General features: G+C 43.0%; 1 protein-coding gene across 1 annotated transcript in view; it reads right to left on the reverse strand.

Annotated features, from left to right (window-relative positions):
- Positions 1-11,922, reverse strand: part of LOC129833465 (voltage-dependent calcium channel gamma-2 subunit) — an 83,417-nt gene extending 71,495 nt beyond the window's left edge. Inside the window, exon 1 of the mRNA XM_055898091.1 lies at positions 9,841-11,922. Coding sequence (XP_055754066.1) covers positions 9,841-10,066 — 226 coding nt within the window. The 5' untranslated portion in view covers positions 10,067-11,922. The remainder of the gene's footprint in view (positions 1-9,840) is intronic.
- Positions 11,923-22,856: the final 10,934 nt, after the last annotated feature.

Raw genomic sequence — 22,856 nt, forward strand, 5'->3', positions numbered from 1 at the left:
ATGACTGACCCAGGGTATGACTGTCCAAGGGTATGATGCCTGGCCCAGGGTTTGATGACTGGCCTAGGGTATGACTGGCCCAGAGTATGGCCCAGAGTATGACTGTCCCAGGGTATGACTGTCCAAGGGTATGATGACTGTCCCAGGGTATGACTGGCCCAGAGTATGACTGGCCCAGAGTAGGACTCTCCCAGGGTATGACTGGCCCAGAGTATGTCCCAGGGTATGACTGTCCAAGGGTTTGATGACTGTCTCAGGGTATGGTCCAGGGTATGACTGTCTCAGGGTATGACTGTCCCAGGGTATGACTGGCCCAGAGTATGGCCCAGGGTATGACTGTCCAAGGGTTTGATGACTGGCCCAGGGTACGACTGGCCCAGCTGCCCAGCCCATGTGCCCTACTGATTTGTTCCCTGGCCATGTAAAAATAACATGTGTAAATGAAGGCTAGAGCCGCACACATACGCACACACACACACACACGTTTCAGTGACTGAAGAGGACTGATGTAATTATCATGTGGTGACTCGGGCACGGTCCCCTCTTTGACACGTGTCCTTTTTTCTAATTTACGACTGGCCCTCTCGTTTAGTGGCGCAGGGGGACTCCTACACGCTGAGTGGGCAGGTGGGCAGGCAGGCGGGCAGGCAGGTGGGCGTGCAGGAGGGTGGCTTTTATGGGACAGGGCTACCAAAGTTTACAGCACGTCTCCCATCGATCAAAGCCATCAGTGCCATTAATCATACCCTAAACCAATTCCTATGGCATCTCCCACTCCATAGCCCATCACACAACACGGGCACATGGAGGAGATGGAGATGAGGATTATGCCGCTTCACACCACTGCCAAGCCAGGAGAGGCCTTCTCTGGCAGGTACAGTTAGCTAAGTGTGGGGGAGGGGAGATTCAGAATAGCATGGAGACTCCTACATACTACACACCACTATACTGGAGCATAGAATGAGAATGAGAAAACCAGATAGGAAAGTGATATAACCTTCACTGTGCTAAAGCATGTTATAACGTCAGAAAGGAGGGGCTTAGGGATTGACCTACACATGACCAAAACACTGCAACAGCATATAAGACTGTACTGAACCATAATCACTCCCACTATTCACTCTCTCTCCAATAAGAGGAAGCCCCAAGGCAATGGACAGTACATTATAAATGAGTAGAACTACAGTACATGGCCATCTCCACAGTGGGACAATGACAGACAGACTGACACCACAGACACTGTACTACTGTAATGAAGGTGATTGAGTCTCACACAGCCCCATCTAGTAATGGCTGTACTGTAATAATCAGGCCTTAGTGGCCAATAGAACGGACCAGTGTACAGACCAATAAAACAGTCCAGAACAGTAGTGTCTGTCTGCAGTCCCAGCAGAGCAGAGCTACTGTAGCCACAGCGGCAGACAGGTCAGAGCTAAATGAATCACATCTATCTATGGGCTCTGGGAGAGGTGACAGTGCAATAGAGCCCAGTCACTTAGATAGGAGCTGAGAGGAGGGATGTGACTGGGGCAGATGTTATTCCACAACCCTCCGAGTGTGGATAGCCAGTCCAATGAAACACTAAGAGAGGGATTGTCCATGAACCCCTATTGCCCCTATCTCAACAAGTGGTTGAAGACCAGACCACTCTGAATTGCCACGGATATAGTACTCTGTATTCAACTTGATATGGCCAGTACACTGGTGTGCGTGGCTATGCTTGTGTTCCTTGATGGCGGATATGCGGGCATGTTATCCTGTTCATGCAGCTGGGTGTACAGTGGAGCCGTGTCATAATACAGCCTAATGCCACTTTAGGGTCGGGTCATTATCCTGGGTGGGCATGTGCCAGCCAGTGTAATCCTTATCTGATTGGACTATGAGACTAATCCTGCTCTGGAGCACTGGCACTGCCCAGGCCAACAATCTCTGCACTATCTCTCATTCTGTGTCTCTCTCTTACACACACACACACACACACACACACACACACACACACACACACACACACACACACACACACACACACACACACACACACACACACACACACACACACACACACACACACACACATATGCATGTACGCACACGCGCGTGTAAACTTTCACACACACACACACACAGACACACACACAAACGTGTACACACACACAAACAAGTGCTCAGGCTCAAACACACATACACCAACAAAAACATACACATGGAGAAAACACTAGTTGTTACGATCGTCATGGGAAGAAGTGGACCAAAGCGCAGCGTGATACGTGTTCATTCTATTTATTTAATGAACACCGACAACAACAAAACAAAATACGAACGTGACGTTCTGCAGGGCAAAATAACAACCAATGCAAAAATAAGATCCCAAAAATGAAAGAGGGAAAAAGGACTGCCTAAGTATGATTCCCAATCAGAGACAACGATAGGCAGGTGCCTCTGATTGGGAACCACACTCGGCCAAAAACAAAGAAATAGAAAACATAGAAATAAAGAAACTAGAATGCCCACCCCACATCACACCCTGACCTAACCAAATAGAGAAATAAAACGGCTCTCTAAGGTCAGGGCGTGACACTAGTAGATTACTCACACCTGTTCAAAACGCTACACCCACATGCTCATGTAGAAAACCATAAGATACAGTGCCTGTACACACACACTGGTATAGTCTCAAGATGATTGACAGGAAGGAACCGAGTGAGGCCACACGAACAAGTCCTGGAGTTAGGTAATTCATTCCCTGAACCATCCTACATGCATTCTCTTCAGCACCAGTCCATTTCTACAACTGAGAAACCAGGAAATTGTACCAAGTGGGTGGATTTCAAGTTTTTTTCATGCAGAGGGTAAAGCTTGCCCCCATATATTTTCATTCATATGGCATCACAAAGCATTGGACTACTCTTCCAAACGGCATGGTGGTAGTAAACAAAGCACATGTATTCCCTCTATTGCTGATAGTCCTTCATGGGAAACGGCTCTGCCAGTGAACCCCCGAGGCAGGGGGTGAATTATTGGTCTTGCTGAAGAAAACCACTCATACAACAGGTGATAGGAGGAAATGGGGGGTAACACAGCCACCAAAGTAGCCCTCTTTTGTCAAAGGATTTCCCCATCTTCTTTTGCACCTTCTGCCCGGCCCCCCCCCCCCCCCCCCCCCCCTCCTTCCTTCCTTCGTTTCTCATCCTATAGCCGAGGCAGAGGGGGGCGCTGTAATGAAGATGAATGGGGCAGATTAGCGTGGAGCGAGGCATGGCGGTGTGCTATACCTGGCTGTGAAGAGCGGAGGCCGTGCCGAGCAACGTGGATGCTCCAGTAGGCAGTCGCCCAGCCCAGACAGGATGGAGCAGTGTTCCCCCCTCCCTCTGGGGCTCAATCCATTAGCACCACACATGTTTACCGTATGCTTAACACACCCAGAACATAGCCCCAGACAAATCCCCCTACCTCATCCCCTTTGTATGGCTCTGCCTCAGTATGACAATAATACACAGACTTGTTTGCACAGGCTTCCAAAGCATAGGCCAGTATAACTGCCAGTATAAATGCTAGTATAACTGCTCGTATAACTGCCAGTATAACTGCTCGTATAACTGCTAGTATAACTGCCAGCCAGTATAACTGCTAGTATAACTGGCAGTATAACTGCTAGTATAACTGGCAGAATAACTGCTAGTATAACTGCCAGTATACCTGCCAGCCAGTATAACTGCCAGTATAACTGCTAGTATAACAGCTAGTATAAATGCCAATATAACTGTTAGTATAACAGCTAGTATAACCGCCAGTATATCTGCTAGTATAACTGCCAGTATAACAGCCAGTATAACTGCTAGTATAACAGCCAGTATAACTGCCAGTATATCTGCTAGTATAACTGCCAGTATAACAGCCAGTATAACTGCTAGTATAACAGCCAGTATAACTGCCAGTATATCTGCTAGTATAACTGCCAGTATAACAGCCAGTATAACTGCTAGTATAACAGCCAGTATAACTGCTAGTATAACTGCTAGTATAACTGCTAGTATAACAGCCAGTATAACTGTGTCATGCCCTGGCCTTAGTATTCTTTGTTTTCTGTATTATTTTAGTTAGGTCAGGGTGTGACATGGGATGTTTGTGTGTATTTGTCTCGTCTTGGGTGGTTGTAGTGTCTAGGGGGTTTTGGTAGAGTGTATGGGGTTATGTTTAGTGTAGGTGTCTAGGTATGTCTATGGTTGCCTGAATGGTTCTCAATCAGAGACAGCTGTCTATCATTGTCTCTGATTGGGAGCCATATTTTAGGCAGCTATAGGCATTAGGCTGTTGTGTGTAATTGTCTATGTCTAACGTTAGTAGCTTGTGTATGCACTTTTGTTTGTAGCTTCACGGTCGTTTGTTGTTTTGTTTAGTTTTGTAAAAGTGTTCGCTTCGTGTTTCGTCTTCTCTAATAAAAGAAGATGTATTTGTATCACGCTGCGCCTTGGTCCACTCTTCCTCATCAAGACGATCGTGACAAACTGCTAGTATAACTGCCAGTATAACAGCCAGTATAACTGCTAGTATAACTGCTAGTATAACAGCCACTATACCTGCTAGTTTAACTGCCAGTATAACAGCTAGTATAACAGCCAGTATAACTGTCAGTATAACTGCTAGTATAACTGCCAGTATAACTGCCAGTATAACAGCTAGTATGACTGCTAGTATAACTGCTAGTGTAACAGCCAGTATAACTGCCAGTATAACAGCTAGTATAACCGCTAGTATAACTGCTAGTATAACTGCCAGTATAACTACCAGTATAACAGCTAGTATAACAGCCAGTATAACTGCTAGTATAACTGGCAGTTATACTAACAGGTATACTGGCTGTTATGCTGGCAGTTATACTAGCTGTTATACTGGCAGTTATACTAGCAGTTATACTAGCAGTTATACTGGCAGTTATACTGGCTGTTATTGCCAGTATAACTGCCAGTATATAACAGCCAGTATAACAGCTAGTATAACAGCTAGTATAACTGCTAGTATAACTGCCAGTATAACAGCTAGTATGACTGCTAGTATAACTGCTAGTATAACAGCCAGTATAACTGCCAGTATAACAGCTAGTATAACCGCTGGTATAACTGCTAGTATAACTGCCAGTATAACTGCTAGTATAACTGCCAGTATAACAGCCAGTATAACTGCTAGTATAACAGCCAGTATAACTGCCAGTATATCTGCTAGTATAACTGCCAGTATAACAGCCAGTATAACTGCTAGTATAACAGCCAGTATAACTGCTAGTATAACTGCTAGTATAACTGCTAGTATAACAGCCAGTATAACTGTGTCATGCCCTGGCCTTAGTATTCTTTGTTTTCTGTATTATTTTAGTTAGGTCAGGGTGTGACATGGGATGTTTGTGTGTATTTGTCTCGTCTTGGGTGGTTGTAGTGTCTAGGGGGTTTTGGTAGAGTGTATGGGGTTATGTTTAGTGTAGGTGTCTAGGTATGTCTATGGTTGCCTGAATGGTTCTCAATCAGAGACAGCTGTCTATCATTGTCTCTGATTGGGAGCCATATTTTAGGCAGCTATAGGCATTAGGCTGTTGTGTGTAATTGTCTATGTCTAACGTTAGTAGCTTGTGTATGCACTTTTGTTTGTAGCTTCACGGTCGTTTGTTGTTTTGTTTAGTTTTGTAAAAGTGTTCGCTTCGTGTTTCGTCTTCTCTAATAAAAGAAGATGTATTTGTATCACGCTGCGCCTTGGTCCACTCTTCCTCATCAAGACGATCGTGACAAACTGCTAGTATAACTGCCAGTATAACAGCCAGTATAACTGCTAGTATAACTGCTAGTATAACAGCCACTATACCTGCTAGTTTAACTGCCAGTATAACAGCTAGTATAACAGCCAGTATAACTGTCAGTATAACTGCTAGTATAACTGCCAGTATAACTGCCAGTATAACAGCTAGTATGACTGCTAGTATAACTGCTAGTGTAACAGCCAGTATAACTGCCAGTATAACAGCTAGTATAACCGCTAGTATAACTGCTAGTATAACTGCCAGTATAACTACCAGTATAACAGCTAGTATAACAGCCAGTATAACTGCTAGTATAACTGGCAGTTATACTAACAGGTATACTGGCTGTTATGCTGGCAGTTATACTAGCTGTTATACTGGCAGTTATACTAGCAGTTATACTAGCAGTTATACTGGCAGTTATACTGGCTGTTATTGCCAGTATAACTGCCAGTATAACAGCTAGTATAACTGCTAGTATAACTGCCAGTATAACTGTTAGTATAACAGCTAGTATAACTGCTAGTATAACTGCTAATATAACTGCTAGTATAGCTGCTAGTATAACTGCCAGTATAACAGCTAGTATAACAGCTAGTATAACTGGGTGCTAGTGTATTAGGGTGACTATGACAATATAGGCTCCAAAGGATTTTATTCTGCGTTTAAAATGTAGTCTTGAATTTTTATTTCTCACTGTAGAAGAGGCATTTAGTATTTAGTATTATATTGGGATCCCTAAGTACTCTTCCTCAGGTCCAAACAGGAAACAAAACAACAAAGAAAATACCTAAAATTCATAATATAATATCCATAATCCTCCTGTTGGTAGAGCATGATTTGTGGGTTTGATGCCCTTAGGGACCAGTACGAAAAGGTATGAACATGTATGTACTGTAAGTCACTGTGGATAAGAGCATCTGCTAAATGACTAACATGTAAATGTGAATAATATACATAACACTACATAATACTACATAACCTCCTGCCTCTACCTCACGCTTCAGAAACAGGAGATGACTCCTGCCCTATGAGCCGTTCTGGCTCTCACAAGGCCACCCACCTACATAATACAATATACTGTATAATACAGTGCAAATTGCAATACAAAACATATTAAAATGACTGCGTCTCATTTGATGTGAATGAGTGGAGCAAGCATAGAACTGTGATGTATACTGAACTCTAATCTTTGACCTTCCTCGTAATGGACTGTGTTACTCCTGTTAGATGTTGTTTGCCCAAATAGTAAGCCAGGGGCACATTGTTGCCAAATCTTGTGGAGGGCTCTTTGCTGATAGCACACATCGTTTGGTTTCTCTGATGTCAGGACAATTGAATGAAATACTGCAACAGATCAAGGGAGTCGGCATTCATATGAACCAGCTCCAAGGGCAATGTAAGATTTCACAAATGAATCGCATGCTTTGGCGATGGCATATGCTATTGCATTTTCAGTATGACTGATAGCACAGGCGACTAGTGAAAACAACTGTAAATCTACAAAATCTATATAAGCCATATTTTATGGAACCAGTGCTGGAGAGGGAAAAGGACCTGAATGTTCACCGGAGGAGAGATCAGTGAGAAGTGCCTCTACCTTCACACAAACATGCATACACGCACACACGCATGCACACACACACACACGCACGCACGCACGCACGCACGCACGCACGCACGCACGCACGCACGCTCGCACACACACACACACACACACACACACACACACACACACACACACACACACACACACACACACACACACACACACACACACACACACACACACACACACACTCAGCCTGTATGGTTACTTTCTCATGGGTGAGGCTAGGTATGGTATTACAGGGCCTGGAGTGAGCAGTAGAGTGGTAGATGGTTGTGTGGACATTCCCCTCTATGATCAGGGGCTCTCCAGGAGCTGATTAAACAAACACAACCCCTCGCCCACCTGGGCACACAACATGAGCTGTATGAGTGGGCCAGAGCTGGGCTACAGCAAATCACTGTCTGCATTGTCAGATGTGATACAGACAGGATGCATCCTCATCCATCGCAACAAGGTAGCTAGCGATATATGAGACACAAGGTGTAGGATGGTGATTTTCCATACAAAGTACCCACTTGATTTCAGCATTGGCATGAACCTCTTCATGCTGTAGTTACAGTATCCACCTGAGATGGCAGACATAGCAGCGCCACACCTGGTCTGTAGCAGGAGCTTCTTGTGGCTGAGCTGCTGCTTATACTCCACTGCAGCTGGATCCGTCTCTGCAGTTTACTTCCTATTTTTCAATATCACAGATTTCGGTATAAATTGTGCTAATTACCCATGAATAAATTCACCCGATTGCGTTTTTTTAAGCCCAATTTCCACAGCAGGAAGTCGTTTGGATTGGTATTCAAATGAATCTGACCTCGATGTGTAAATGCGATGGTGCCGTTCTCCGCTTCCTCCCCTCATCAAGGCCTGAGACCATTCAGGAATCGCAAATTACAAATCAGTGTTCATTTCCTGCTATTTGGATCACCAATTCAAAGGAGGGTGGCTGTTATCTTGCCACAAAAGAGAAGCTGCGGCATATGGGCTTTGTAATTGTAATTCACCTTGTGCCAAGTATAGGAGATTTTGGTCAGGTCTGGACTATGAACAATTGTCTGTTAATTACATAACAGCCTGACTAAGGCAAAGGCCAGTCATATCACTGATTTTCTCCACCTTCACAGATAAGTGTGAATTTTCAACAGATGTTAAAAATCTCTAGTCTTTGAAAACCTCTCCACAGCTGTAGTTAACCTGTGATGGGTCACGTTGAGACCTAAAATGGCTCTCCCACTGTATGTCCTGGCTAGCACAGGAGAACAGATGCAGAGAGCTCCTGGAAAGGGTAGCTGCAGGGTGTCAGACAGACCTTGAACAAACCTTAAGCAGATGCTTAAACCGCCCTGACAGACATGGCCAACGTCAGCCATCCGACCTTGGTCAAAATTACCCAGTAATGTCGATTAAGAAATGAACATAAAACAGTACTTTTGCCCAGGAAACTCTCTAAATAAAAATACATCCCTGTAATTTCCAATTTTTATATACATTTTTGCCAATGTGAATTTCACATGCCAAAAAACACATACAGTAACTTTATTTTGTGCAAACATACACATTTTGAAGAGTTCAAATCATCAGATCTTTACAGTTGAATGGCACTGACATTATATTCATGAACCACTTCCTGGGGCTGACTTCACCTCAGGCTGTTAGAGCAGAGATCTGACCTGAGACTGATTGCTTACTGCTTATCAAAAGACGGAGGAGTGTGCAGAGAGACAGGAGGCCTGTGTGAATCTCTGCTAAGAAGATGTAACGCTGCGTGACCTCACAAGGTTACGCTCAAAGTCAGCATCTGACGCCTCCGCCAGAGCATGACAGGAAACAAGACCCCGCTGTGTGTCAAGTCAAGACGTGGGAGGTGGTCTTGAACCTGCGCTTGAGAGGTGACTGTGTTTGAAAACTCAGAAAATACTAAGCACTGCCAGGTCAAAGGGTAAATGACAAGCACTGTTAAGGCACCCCATCATCCCGAGGTCAAAGGTGGGGTCTGGATGGAAATAGACCTTTGACAGGAATGGCTGACTCTCTGTTGCTCTTGTGCACTGGTCATTATCATATGTTATCACAATTAGAAATGTTTGAAGAATGGCATGGTCACTTGGTGCTGTTTTGAACAATACAATCGACTGGTGGCAAAGAATGTAGAAAAGTCATGTTTTGAAGGTGTCACTTGGGGATTGTGTATAGGTCTAAGAGGTGTGAAATGGAGGGTTCTTACAGTAGTTCATTGGCCCAATTCTGTGTTTGATACACTGTATGGGGCTTAAGATAAACCTGATCCACATGGCATATGTCAGTAGAAAAGCAAAGGAAGGGATACAAGTTATAACGTCAACGAGTGGGATAGGTTTTACTACATGTAGGTAAAGGTTAAAATGTAATCACTATGGTATACTGACATGGAGAAAATAAAGTGACTGCAAAACGCATGTGGCTCAATTACCTTCTAAGCAACACGTCCTCCACAATCCCGAATGGGTCATCACCTCTTCGTTCTTCTTGCTGGTCTCGTTATCGCTGACCGACTTTGACTTGCACGTGCCGCGCGAGTACAGCCAGTAGTCCGTGCCAACCGCGATGGTCATGAGACTGAAGGCGGCAAATGCGCCGACCGTGGTCAATAGCATCTGAACTCCGCGGTCAAACAGACCCATATTTCCGCATTCCATGAAAGGGGGACCCCCTTTCCTCTTGATATATAGGAAATAAATATTTGAAAATTTACGGGACCAAACCAAACTAAAAAAATGGGATATATTTGAGCGAAAGGAGGGGGAAGGAGGTGGATGCGGTAGGAACCTTATGGTTGCGTTTGGGTGAGGACTGACTAAGAGAAATTGGGTTTCCTTTTAGGGTAGTTTCGGGAGGAGGACGCAGTGATTCTCTCTCTCCAGATGGGCTTACTAAATGTTACCTCAAATATAAGAATTATGGACAAAGTAATCGCCTCTAAAATGGACTGTAGCGTCAACTGCTATCCCTATGACTACAACTAGCCTACACTGGCAGTTGCAGCATAAACCTACTAATGTAGAGATAATATTATGTATAATATACAATCACGGTAAGTGATAGGTAGAGAGAGACTGTAATATAAATGGAAAAGGGGATAGCCTCAATCAAAATTCAGTAGGCTATTACGCTTTGAGACTAGCTTTTGTCTCATGCTTTACAATGTATCATTTAACAGATGTAGATCGCTGGAAATGTGTTTCTTGATATGCGAGGTTTGCAGATAAGTACTATTCTATGGATAGCACTGAATGAACATGAGCTCAAATGTATGAAGAGAAGAGGGTGGGGGTGGTGTTAGAGTAATGGTAGGCTTACAACAATTCTGCCTGGCAAGTCAATACGTCTCTTAGATGCGAAATTAATTACAATTATTGTTGGCATATAATGCTGAATTTCTATATATTTTATGTTTAATTATGTTTGAATAACCCTATGTCAGGGCTATTATAGTCAAGATGGAAAAGCAAGGAGAGAAACAGGGACGGGAAATGAAGGACAGGGAAAATAAGAAAAGCAATTGTAAATAAATGGACGATTCAAGTCCAGTGGAAACAAATGAAAATAATCCTGGGGTCTATATTATATAAGAAAGTAAAATACTATAGGGCTGGCAACAATTTGACAAATTAACCAACAATGGAATGAAGAAATCAAGCCCAATGAAAAATAATGAATTAGTAAAGAAACAGATAAATCAGGTCAAAAATAAATTAAACAAGCGCTAGATTTCCTTTTTCCTAAAATTCTGATCCCCAGTTTCCATATGTAGCCCTTAGCTCTTTGAAGGTTTCCGCCGAAAATGGGGATTTGCGGTTGGAAAAGGTGCAGTCGACGATCCGGAGAGAGCGGGGTGCATCCAGCAAGGCAAGCCGACCATTACTCGACATAGAGCCGGGAAGAGGAGAAAGAGGAGTTGGGGATGCCGCCGGAACTGATCCGTTTTAGTACCACTGTTAATACTGTTGTTACTTGGATATCCAAATTCACGGTTGTATCACACCCAGAACCGGAACCAGAACCTTCCCACTTGCATAGCCCTTGCGCCATGTAAATCGAAAATAATCTGATAGAAAACTCAGTTGCAAATCAAAGCAAAAAAGGACAGTATATGTTCCAATCCTTGTTCCTTCCCTTGTTCGTTTAGGTGACAGCGGAGTTTTTCTTCTGAGGGTGTAGGAGTGTGTAGCTGGGCTAGAAAAATATTACACAACCGGAGGAAGTGACCGACAGCACGCCACGCCGACCCAACAGCACAGATCCACAGAGCCGTTGAGAGGGGCGCAAATTGGAGTCCGTATATTCTGGATGTCAGTGTCAGCGATGCATTTAATTGAGGTTTTCTCCTCTAAAACGATGGTTTATGTCAGTGTTTGAATGCTGATTGTAGTGCTGAAGATTATGAGTATATTTTCTTCCCACATTGACTGACGCTATACTGGCTTTAGTAGGCTACAGTGCTCGTCCACCGATGCTGGAACGATAGCCTATTAAAGATTTTAATTCAATTTCTGGAGTGGAGGGAGGGGTGAGTAGGGGGTGCGGGGGTTGCGGGCTGGTTTTGTGTGTGTGTGTGTGTGTGTGTGTGTGTGTGTGTGTGTGTGTGTGTGTGTGTGTGTGTGTGTGTGTGTGTGTGTGTGTGTGAAAAGAGGGGGGTGGGGTTAGTTAGAGCTGGTTGAAGGATTATGGAGAACTGTATTTTATATTTATGCATTAGCATTATAAGCCCTGACGTGCTTTGGGTTATTGCCACCCCAGGTGTTTATGATAGCCTATTCATGGTGCTCATAATGTTCCTAAAATAACCCCCCAAAATGATTTATTGGATTGAGTCTGAATTGCGTGACTCTACTATTTTTCGTGCTCGCTTGGATTGGACTTTGGGTGCCAATTTCTCCGATTTGGGTTTCTCTTCCTCTATCATCATTTGTTTAATTACCAAATAACATTTCCATATTTTGACGCAGGACAGCCTTATGAGATGGACTCGCTTTTGGGCTGTTTTCAGACTTGGCCGTTTTGATCCAAACAATCACAGTGTCATTTATAATTGCAAAGCAATCAGATTTATTAGCTCCTGCCACTGCCAGCTAAATATTTTCTCGGTCCTATACATGTAATTACTCCATGCACCTTCACTGCAATAACTCTGATTGGGGAAATAAGCAGTAGGAAGCCAGAGAAACGCGCGCGGGTTGTCCGCCACTGTTCTTGAATGTGTGGTCCAGTCTCAAAGTGCTGAAAGGACAGCTCCCTCAGCGCGCCGTAAGCGTCGTTCAGTGTTCAGGAGCTTGTCTCCCCCTAGCTTTCATGCGCCGCAACTGCAATTGAGCGTTTCATTCCAACAGCTATAGAAAGAACTACGGAAGTCCAGAGAGGACATATGAATAAAACAATTATTCCCTTCTATTGTGGAGATATTTTCTTGTGATCATGACATAACAAACGTTGTTTTGTCGAGTTCACGAGATGAACTCTATACATAGGAGTGGATGTATTGATGATAACTTGACAATATGGCTAAGGCAGAGCCAAGGGTGGATCAATGCATCCATTTTTATTTTGATAAGGGATTAACCCAGGCAGAAATAGCATTTTGTCTGGCAGTTATATATTGCTTCCAGTTTTGGCTCCAGTACAATCACATTTTAAAGACATGTAAAAGTGATGTTGCACTACTATTTTAAATAGGGCGGCAGGACGGCAGGTGGTCTAGTGGTTAGAGCTTTGGACTAGTAACCGAAAGGTTGCAAGATCGAACAAGGCAATTAACCCACTGTTCCTAGGCTGTCATTGAAAATAAGAACTTGTTCTTAATTAACTGACTTGCCTAGTCAAATAAAAAAATTAAATTTAATGTTGAATGTTTATGGCAAGAAAAGTTAACATTGAGGTTTGTGGTTGCATACTACCAATGAAAGCTAACATTGAGTTAACATTGAGGTTTGTGGTTGCATACTACCAATGAAAGCTTACTTTAATTTCTTGAATAGTTTTAACAGGGAGGTTGACCTTTCAATAGCAGCCAAACACAGTCACAAACAACAATTAAAAACTAGTACAGAAAAATAAAACTAGTTAAACAGGTGAAGTGAATCACATGTTGAGGTTTCTAAATACTCAAACATTTCATGAAGGTTACAGTCTATTTGTCATTTCAGCCATAAATGGTGGGCAAAATGTTGTGTTACTGAAGGACAGCACCGCCATTCATCCAGTTATACAAATCATCTCACTGACACATTTCTGGCGGCAGGTAGCCTACCTTTTAAGAGCGTTGGGCCAGTAACTGAAAGGTCACTGGTTTGAATCCCTGAGCTGGCAAGGTGGGAAATAAATGCTGTTCTGCGCTTGAGCAAAGCGGTTTACCCCCCAAAACCACTGTGTAGATGACATTGATCAAGGCAGCCCCGGGCATCTCTCTCTGATTCAGAAGGGTTGGGTTAAATTCAGGAAGACACATTTAGGTTGAATGCATTCAGTTGTCTGACTGACTAGGTATCCCCTTCCCATACTGTAACATGTGCAGTTTGTAATTCCTCAGTTTGTCTTATATTGCTGGAGCTTTGATAAGAAGGCCACTGCCTATAGGATACTGACAACAGTTGTGCTCTAATCTTAAATCTTTGTAGAGTCTTAATGCCTTTGGTCCACTATGACAGTGCTGTCAATCTATCATCAATAAATCCACTCATATTTACAGAGTTTATCTCGACAAAACAACTTTTGTTATGTCGTGATCAGAAGGAAAATAAGTTGTGATCTCGACATAACAATGCAATAATTGTTGTATTAATGTGTGCTCTCTGGACTTCCTTAGAGAACCAACCATAGGCCTACCATACATTTGTGCAATTAACTCATGCAATGTATGGCTAAAGTTTGCGTATGGATATTTTTCTGCCATTCCATTAGGGCGGAGTCCTGTCGACTCTTGCTCCTCGAAAGAAGGCCCATTAATTTGATCTTCCTGGTGATTCTTCAGTCCAACTCTTCAACTAAGGCAGGCTTCTCCCTCCATCACTCATCTCTAATGTTTACCCAACCCAGCCATGTACACAGATCTGGGGGCCCATTCGCCCGTGTCCCAGTGGCTTTACAGAGCAATTAGCAAACAAATAGCACTGCTAGTTTTGGCCAAGGACTCTGTGATCTCAACAAACCGATGGAGCAAATAAACTGATGCATGAACAATGGATTGGGACTGGGAGCTGGGTTTGGGTCCACAGTGACTGTTGCATAGGGTTGGAGTGAGATGTCAACACAAGATCGACATGATCTGGAAAAACTCTGGGCCTAGTTTTAGGTACAACCTAACTGGGCCAGAAGATTTTCCTGGGCAAGTCATATGATCAGGAAAACCTGCTGGCCATAGTCATCCATCCTAATTTGAGTGTTTTTATAATGCAGGCCATTTTGAACCTGGTTACTAACTGTATTGGCAGTCCCTAGCGCCCCACTCATTAATAAGCCTGATGTATTAGACCCATGGGACCCACCTCTGATCTACATAGCCCTTCCATTGGATATCAAATAAACACTTGAGCCTATAAGGTGAGCAGAAACCTGGCCCTGGCACACACATACCACTGGCTCTGTTATCTGGTCTGTGAGCTTAATCATAAAAGAAAAGTCATCATCATTTTCTTCCCAAGCATTAGGTTATGAGCTGTGGCCAATGTCTTCGTGACACGTTTGGACAAGGTGATGTGTGTTTCTCTTACTTCAGCATTTATCAGTTCTGAACAGAGAAACTCTCCCTCACACTGTAGGTCTTTAATGTGCGACTGAGATGGTGTCTTGTTCTGAATGGAAACCTCCTATACTTTTTTTCTCAGCTCACTGTGTCCTCTCTCTCCTTTACTTATTTCTTCCTCCATTCCTCTCATCTGGGTCAAGATGAAAAATGCTTAGTCTCTGTAATCCCTAGTCCTGTGGAAAATGCAATTTTTCCAATGTCAATAAACCGCACCTTAATTTCACCCTTATATTTGTGTGTATTTTTCATCTGTCTTTCTGTGTGTCTTCGTTTGCTTGCCCTTCCCCTTTTTTCATCCAATCTGAATCCCTCACTCACACTACCACTACCCAGTTGGGAGGGGGGCCTTGTGCTCTGACTAAAGACCTCTCTGATTCGCCATCGCGGCCAGGATTTGGGACACCCTCGCGAGCCTGCACCAATCAGAAGGAGCCCAGTTCAGCACCCACACAACTCCCAAATGGACTCTATGTCAATCTGTAGGTCCGGCCTAATCAGGGCCGTGTTAAAGCACCCCTGGAGCATTGGCTTAAGGAATGCTTTAAGTAAATTGTGCTCTGGAGTAAAAAAGATGGAGGAGAGGGAAGAAAAGTGTTGGCCCACTTTCAAGGAGGCAGCAGCCCTTTGAACGTTAGTCTCGATCCCTGTTAATTGAAGGTGATCCCCGTTAAGTGGGAGTCTCTGGGTGAGGTTCTACCCTGGAGCCGTTTGGTCTCTGGGGCCGATCTTTCTAGTCTCTACAGCTCTGTTCTGAGGCAGGGAGGAAGGGATCCCAGAGACAGGGCTGCACTGCTGCCATAGGGGCTAACAGTACAGTGCATCATGTGCTTCTGTAGTCTATATTAACAGGGTACACAATGGATATGGTTGTGTTGGACAAACTGCATGAATCCACCAAGCTCATCCCATTGCTGACCTCACTCAAATGTCATCCCTTGCTTTCATTTTCCAGTCTGTTTCACAGGACAGTGTAAAAATACAACTATTTCCTCCCCTCTAAATGGATAGCATAATGTTTTCATTGTGGCCGTTGACAGTTATTTTAGATAAAGGTGATGACTGGCAGCTGGCTGCCAGACTAACTAGACTCATTCACCAGGGGGTGCTAGTCTTCTCTTCACCCGGTGGATGTGGGGGGCATGGGCCTACTTATTGTTTCTCATCGTTACCAACTGATAGACCACAGTCTCCACAGCAGTCCCATTCTCAGACTGAGAGTAGCCTATGAACCAGGCTGCCAGTGGAAACATGTCCCTATGCCACAAAATTGTTGGCGTTCCAGTTCCATTCAACTACATTCAGACAGTCAAAAGACAACGTACCAAACATCTTCCCTGCCACCATCCCCGCCTTCCTCCCCTCTCTCCACTAGATTGATTATCTGTGTAATGAATTGAATCACTCTCATGACAGGTGCCACAACCCCTCCCTACCCCGCTATCTACTCTTCCCTTATCCCTCTGTTCCTCTATTCTTCTGTTTCTCTATTCCTCTGTTCCTCTGTTCCTGTATTCTTCTATTCCTCTATTCTTCTGTTCCTCTGTTCCTCTATTCCTCTGTTCCTCTATTCTTCTATTCCTCTGTTCCTGTAATCCTGTATTCCTCTGTTCCTCTTTTCCTCTGTTCCTCAATATTTCTTTTCATCTGTTCCTGTATTCCTGTATTCCTCTGTTCCTCTATTCCTCTATTCCTCTGTTCCTGTATTCCCATATTCCTCTGTTCCTCTATTCCTCTGTTCCTGTATTCCTCTATTCCTCTGTTCCTGTATTACTATATTCCTCTGTTCCTCTATTCCTCTATTCCTCTGTTCCTGTATTCCTCTACTCCTCTGTTCCTGTATTCCTCTGTTCCTCTATTCCTTGGTTCCTTGGTTCCTCTCTGTCCTGTTCCACTGTGTTCTGTGTTGTTCGCCTGTGTGTTAGCCTGTGTTCATCTCCACTGTTCTGCTGTGATCCCCAGTCTTCTGCGTCTTTGTTTAGCTGTGTTCTCCAGTGTTCTGCGGCTGTGTTGCATGTTGAGGACACTGCCCCGTCAGCAGCGGTTCCTCTCTGATCCCCGGGTGCCTGCTCTGAGCTGAGCTGAGTTAGCGTTCTGACATGTCTCTCTCTGCTGCAGCGCCTCAGCTTCTTCACCTGACTGGTGTTCTGCGGCTGTGATCCACACTGGCCGCCTGGATGGCATCCAATCAGGGTTCAATACTGGGTCATTGTCTTGGTCACCCAATGTTCCATAAAAGGTATGGGGATTTTGCATAAAATTGTGAATGCCCACTGGAGCATTGTATCTTGTGCACATGTTGGTGAATGTATGCAGATGTATAACGCTTGATATGCTTTTTTCATGGCTCTCAATCTGGCATAACCTTATGTGATTTCCCTATGTACAACGTCAGTGCTATCAGAAACACAGCCTACATGGTGCATCAATGTAATTGTGCAACTAAAAACATGAGGGCTATGCATGCTTTCTGCAAGGCACTTTTCCCATTTCATTTCTGCTTGTGTTCCGTTTCTAACAGACATACAGGCTCAGCAAAGGCCTGATTGTACCCTCAACACACACACACACACACACACCTCTCTCGCTATCCACTGTTTTCCTCCCTCCAACTCTCACCCTGTTCCCATAATCAATCAGGTGTGTGTAATGGATAAAGGGGAGGGGTTTGTCCAAATTTAATGGGGGTGTGGCTGGAGGTAATGAATGACCATTCTTTCTCTCTCTCTGCTTCTGTTTCCAGGTGTGCCACTTCAATGCTTGATCATTCTCTCGCTCTGGCCTTTCTTCATTAATCAATATTTTTCTATGGTGTGAATGGGCCTAAAGCAAATACAGTGCATTTGGTAAGTATTCAGACCAATTGACTTTTTCCACATTTTGTTACATTACAGCCTTATTCTAAAATATATTACATAGTTGTTTTTCCTCATCAATTTAGACACAATACCTCATAATGACAAGACATAACCAGGTTTTTAGAATTTCAAGAAATGTAAACTGAAATATCACATTTACCTAAGTATTCAGACCCTTTACTCAGTACTTTGTTGAAGCACCTTTGGCAGTGATTACAGCCTCGAGTCTTCTTAGGTATGAGGCTACAAGCTTGGCACACCTGTATTTGGGGAGTTTCTCTCATTCTTCTCTGCAGATCCTCTCAAGCTCTGTCAGGTTGGATGGAGAGCATCGCTGCACAGCTATTTTCAGGTCTCTCCAGAGATGTTCGATCGGGTTCAAGTCCGGGCTCTGGCTTCACCATTCAAGGACATTCAGAGACTTGTCCCGAAGCCACTCCTGTGTTGTCATGGCTGTGTACTTAGAGTTGTTGTCCTGTTGGAAGGTGAAATAATGTATGTGTATAACAGAACTGATTTGGCAGGCAAAACCCCGAGGACAATCCATCCAGGAAACATTTTTTTTCAGGTCATTCGACTTTCCAATTCTTTTCTATGGGAAAGCCGAATTATTAGGACCCAGATTGCAGTTCTTATGGCTTCCACTAGATGTCAACAGTCTATAGAAATTGTTCGATTTAAAAAAAATAAATGAATGAGTAGTCGTATTTTTTCTAAGTGTCACTCAGAAGGACTCTAGTATTTTGGTGTTCGTGAATGACTGCGTGCTCCTCGTTGTTTTTCTCCGGTATTGGAAACAGTTTATTCCGTCTTAAATTTGATAGATTATTTACATATTAGGGTACCTGAGGTTGGATTAGAAACGTTGTTTAAAATGTTTGGACCAAGTTTACAGTTACTTTTTACATTCCTTTGTAGGCATGTTGGGCGAGTTGGAACAGGTGTATTTCTGAATCAAACACGCCAAATAAACTGACATTTTTTGATATAAAGAAGGACATTATCGAACTCAACGACCATTCATTGTGTAACTGGGACATTTGGGATTGCAAAAAGATGAAGATCTTCAAAGGTAAGCGATTTATTTTAGCGCTATTTCTGACTTTCGTGATGCATCTGCTTGGTTGGAAAATGATTGTGACGCACTTGGTTATTTATCTCCGGTATTGAATATACTATGTTCCATCTTAGATTTTATTGTTTATTTACATATTAGGGTACCTGAGGATTGATTAGAAACGTTGTTTGACATGTTTGGACCAAGTTCATTGGTAATGTTTGGGATTCATTTTGTATGCATTTTGAACGAGGGGAAACCGGTGGATTATTGAATGAAGCGCTCCAAATAAACATACTTTTTTGGGATATAAAGAAGAACTTTATCGAACGAAAGGACCATTTGTTATGTAACAGGGACCCATGTGATTGCAACCAGATGAAGATATTCAAAGGTAAGGGATTTATTTTATCGCTATTTCTGACTTTCGCGATGCATCTGCTTGGTTGGAAAATGATTGTGACGCACTTGGTTATTTATCTCCGGTATTGAATATACTATGTTCCATCTTAGATTTTATTGTTTATTTACATATTAGGGTACCTGAGGATTGATTAGAAACGTTGTTTGACATGTTTGGACCAAGTTCATTGGTAATGTTTGGGATTCATTTTGTATGCATTTTGAACAAGGGGAAACCGGTGGATTATTGAATGAAGCGCTCCAAATAAACATACTTTTTTGGGATATAAAGAAGAACTTTATCGAACGAAAGGACCATTTGTTATGTAACAGGGACCCATGTGATTGCAACCAGATGAAGATATTCAAAGGTAAGGGATTTATTTTATCGCTATTTCTGACTTTCGCGATGCATCTGCTTGGTTGGAAAATGTTTTTAATGCTTTTGTATGCGGGGCGTTGTCCGCAGATAATCGCATGGTGTACTTTTGCCTTAAAGCCTTTTTAAAATCTGACAACGCGGCTGGATTAACAAGAAGTTTATCTTTTAACCTGTCTAGGATCAGCGTGGCGCTAGCGGCACACCCCCCCCCCCACTGAAAAACCAGTGCCGCGAAATTCAAAAAAAAATTTTTTTTTAAATATTTAACTTTCACACATTAAAGTCCAATACAGCTAATGAAAGACACAGATCTTGTGAATCCAGTCAACATTTCCGATTTTTAAAATGTTTTACAGGGAAGACACAATATGTAAAGATGTACATCTATTACCTAAAAACACATTAGCATAATCCACCATCTTTTATTTGTCCACCAACACCAGTAGCCATCACCAATTCGACTAAACTAAGATATTTATAGCCCCTAACCAACAAAAAAACTCATCAGATGACAGTCTGATAACATATTTATGGTATGGGATAGGTTTTGTTAGAAAAAAGTGCATATTTCAGGTATATGGCATGGTTTACAATTGCACCCACCATCACAAATGGACTAGAATAATTACAATGAGCAACGTGTTTACCTAACTACTAATCATCAAACATTTCGTAAAAATACACAGCATACACGAATCGAAAGACACAGATCCTGTGAATACAGACAATATTTCAGATTTTCTAAGTGTCTTACAGCGAAAACACAATAAATCGTTATATTAGCTTAGCACATAGCAATTAGCAGCCCAGCATTGATTCTAGCCAAAGTGAGCGATAAAAGTCAACATCGCCAAAAGATATTAATTTTTTCACTAACCTTCTCAGAATTCTTCCGATGACACTCCTGTAACATCATATTACACAATCCATATAGAGTTTGATCGAAAATGTTTATATTTAGCCACCAAAATCATGGTTAGACAATGTGAAATGTAGCTCAGCTGGTCAGAAAATGTCCTTGCGCCACTTAGACAGTGATCTACTCTTATACATAAATACTCATAAACGTGACTAAAAAATATAGGGTGGACAGGGATTGATAGACAATTTAATTCTTAATACAATTGCGTTATTACATTTTTTAATTTATCCTTACTTTTCAATACAGTTTGCGCCAAGCGAAGCTACGTCAAAAAACATGGCGTCCTAAGCCACTAAAATGTTTCGACAGAAACACGATTTATCATAATAAAAATGTCCTACCTTGAGCTGTTCTTCCATCAGTATCTTGGGCAAAGGATCCTTTCTTGGGAGAAATCGTCTTTTGGTGGAAAGCTGTCCTCTTGCCATGTGGAAATGTCAACTGCGTTCGGGATGAACTGAAAAGCGTGCCCAACTTTTCACATCGTTGCAAAAATAAATGTCCCAAAATCGCACTAAACGGATATAAATTGCTATAAAACGCTTTAAATTAACTACTTTATGATGTTTTTAACTCCTATAACGAGTGAAAAGATGACCGGAGAAATATAACAGGCTAAACTAACGCTTGGAACAGGTGCGCGCCGGTGTCCTCTAGGCTCATGACGCAGCTCCCAAAGAATGACTAGCTTCAGGGTTTTTTCATTTGTAGGGCCTGTGAACGCGCAATCGACCCCGTTGGAATCGTCATCACGTAAAGGCATCCAGGGGAAGACGTAAGAAGTGTCCGTATAGTCATAGCAACGACAGTGCCCTTTTAACTGACTTCAGAAAAGTGGCCAACATTTCTCAAATCTGACTCCATGTCAGGGAAATTGCTGTAGAATGGGCTCTGTTCCACTTAGAGACAAAATTTCAACTCCTATAGAAACTATAGACTGTTTTCTATCCAATAATAATAATAATATGCATATTGTACGATCAAGGATTTTGTGGGAAGCCGTTTAAAAAATTAGCCAAATTAGCATAAATAGTCTAAACAGCGCCCCCATCCCCAACAGGTTAAATGATGTATGACACTTGTATATGTACATGAAAGTTTAATATTCCGATTTCTGTCATTTGAATTTGGCGCTCTGCAATTTCACCGGATGTTGTCGAGGTGGGTCGAGGTTTTAACTGACTTCCCTAGTTAAATGAAGGTTACATAAAACATTTTTAAAGAAGGATGGAGGCCACTGTGTTCTTGGGGACCTTCAATCCTGCAGAAATATTTTGGTACCCTTCCCCAGATCTGTGCCTCGACACAATCCTGTCTCAGAGCTCTACGGACAATTTCTTCGACCTTATGGCTTGTTTTTTTCTCTGACATGCACTGTCAACTGTGGGACCTTATATAAACAGATGTGTGCCTTTCCAAATCATGTCCAATCAATTGAATTTACCACAGGTGGCCTCCAATCAAGTTGTAGAAACATCTTGTCACGTTCGTCATAATGACTGGACCATGGCGCAGCGTGCGTAGAGTTCCACATCTTTTAATTTAAATGAAACTCACCAAACAAAAACAATAAAGCACAAGAACAAACGAAACGTGAAGCTACTGGTGTGCACACAGGCTATCTGTAGACAAGATCCCACGAAACGCAAAGGGGAAATGGCTACCTAAATATGATCCCCAATCAGATACAACGAAAAACAGCTGCCTCTGATTGGGAACCATATCAGGCCACCATAGAAATACAATTCACCTAGATGACCCACCCTAGTCACTATCACGCCCCAAACAACATAGAGAATAAACAGCTCTCTATGGTCAGGGCGTGACAGTACCCCCCCCCCCCCCCCCAAAGGTGCGGACTCAGACCGCAAAACCTGACTCAATAGGGGAGGGTCCGGGTGGGCATCTACGATGGATGACAAAGGGCGTCGGGGGCGGCTCCGGTGCAGGGCGAAGTACCCACTCCGCTCGCAGAAACGTCATCAACCAAGCTCTGGTGCGGGGATTGTCGCCGGAAGCTCCGGACCGTGGGTCGTCGCTGGAGGCACCGGACCGTGGATCGTCGCCGGA

The sequence above is a fragment of the Salvelinus fontinalis genome, chromosome 34 (genome assembly GCF_029448725.1).
Source record: "Salvelinus fontinalis isolate EN_2023a chromosome 34, ASM2944872v1, whole genome shotgun sequence".
NCBI classification, from domain to species: Eukaryota; Metazoa; Chordata; class Actinopteri; order Salmoniformes; family Salmonidae; genus Salvelinus; species Salvelinus fontinalis.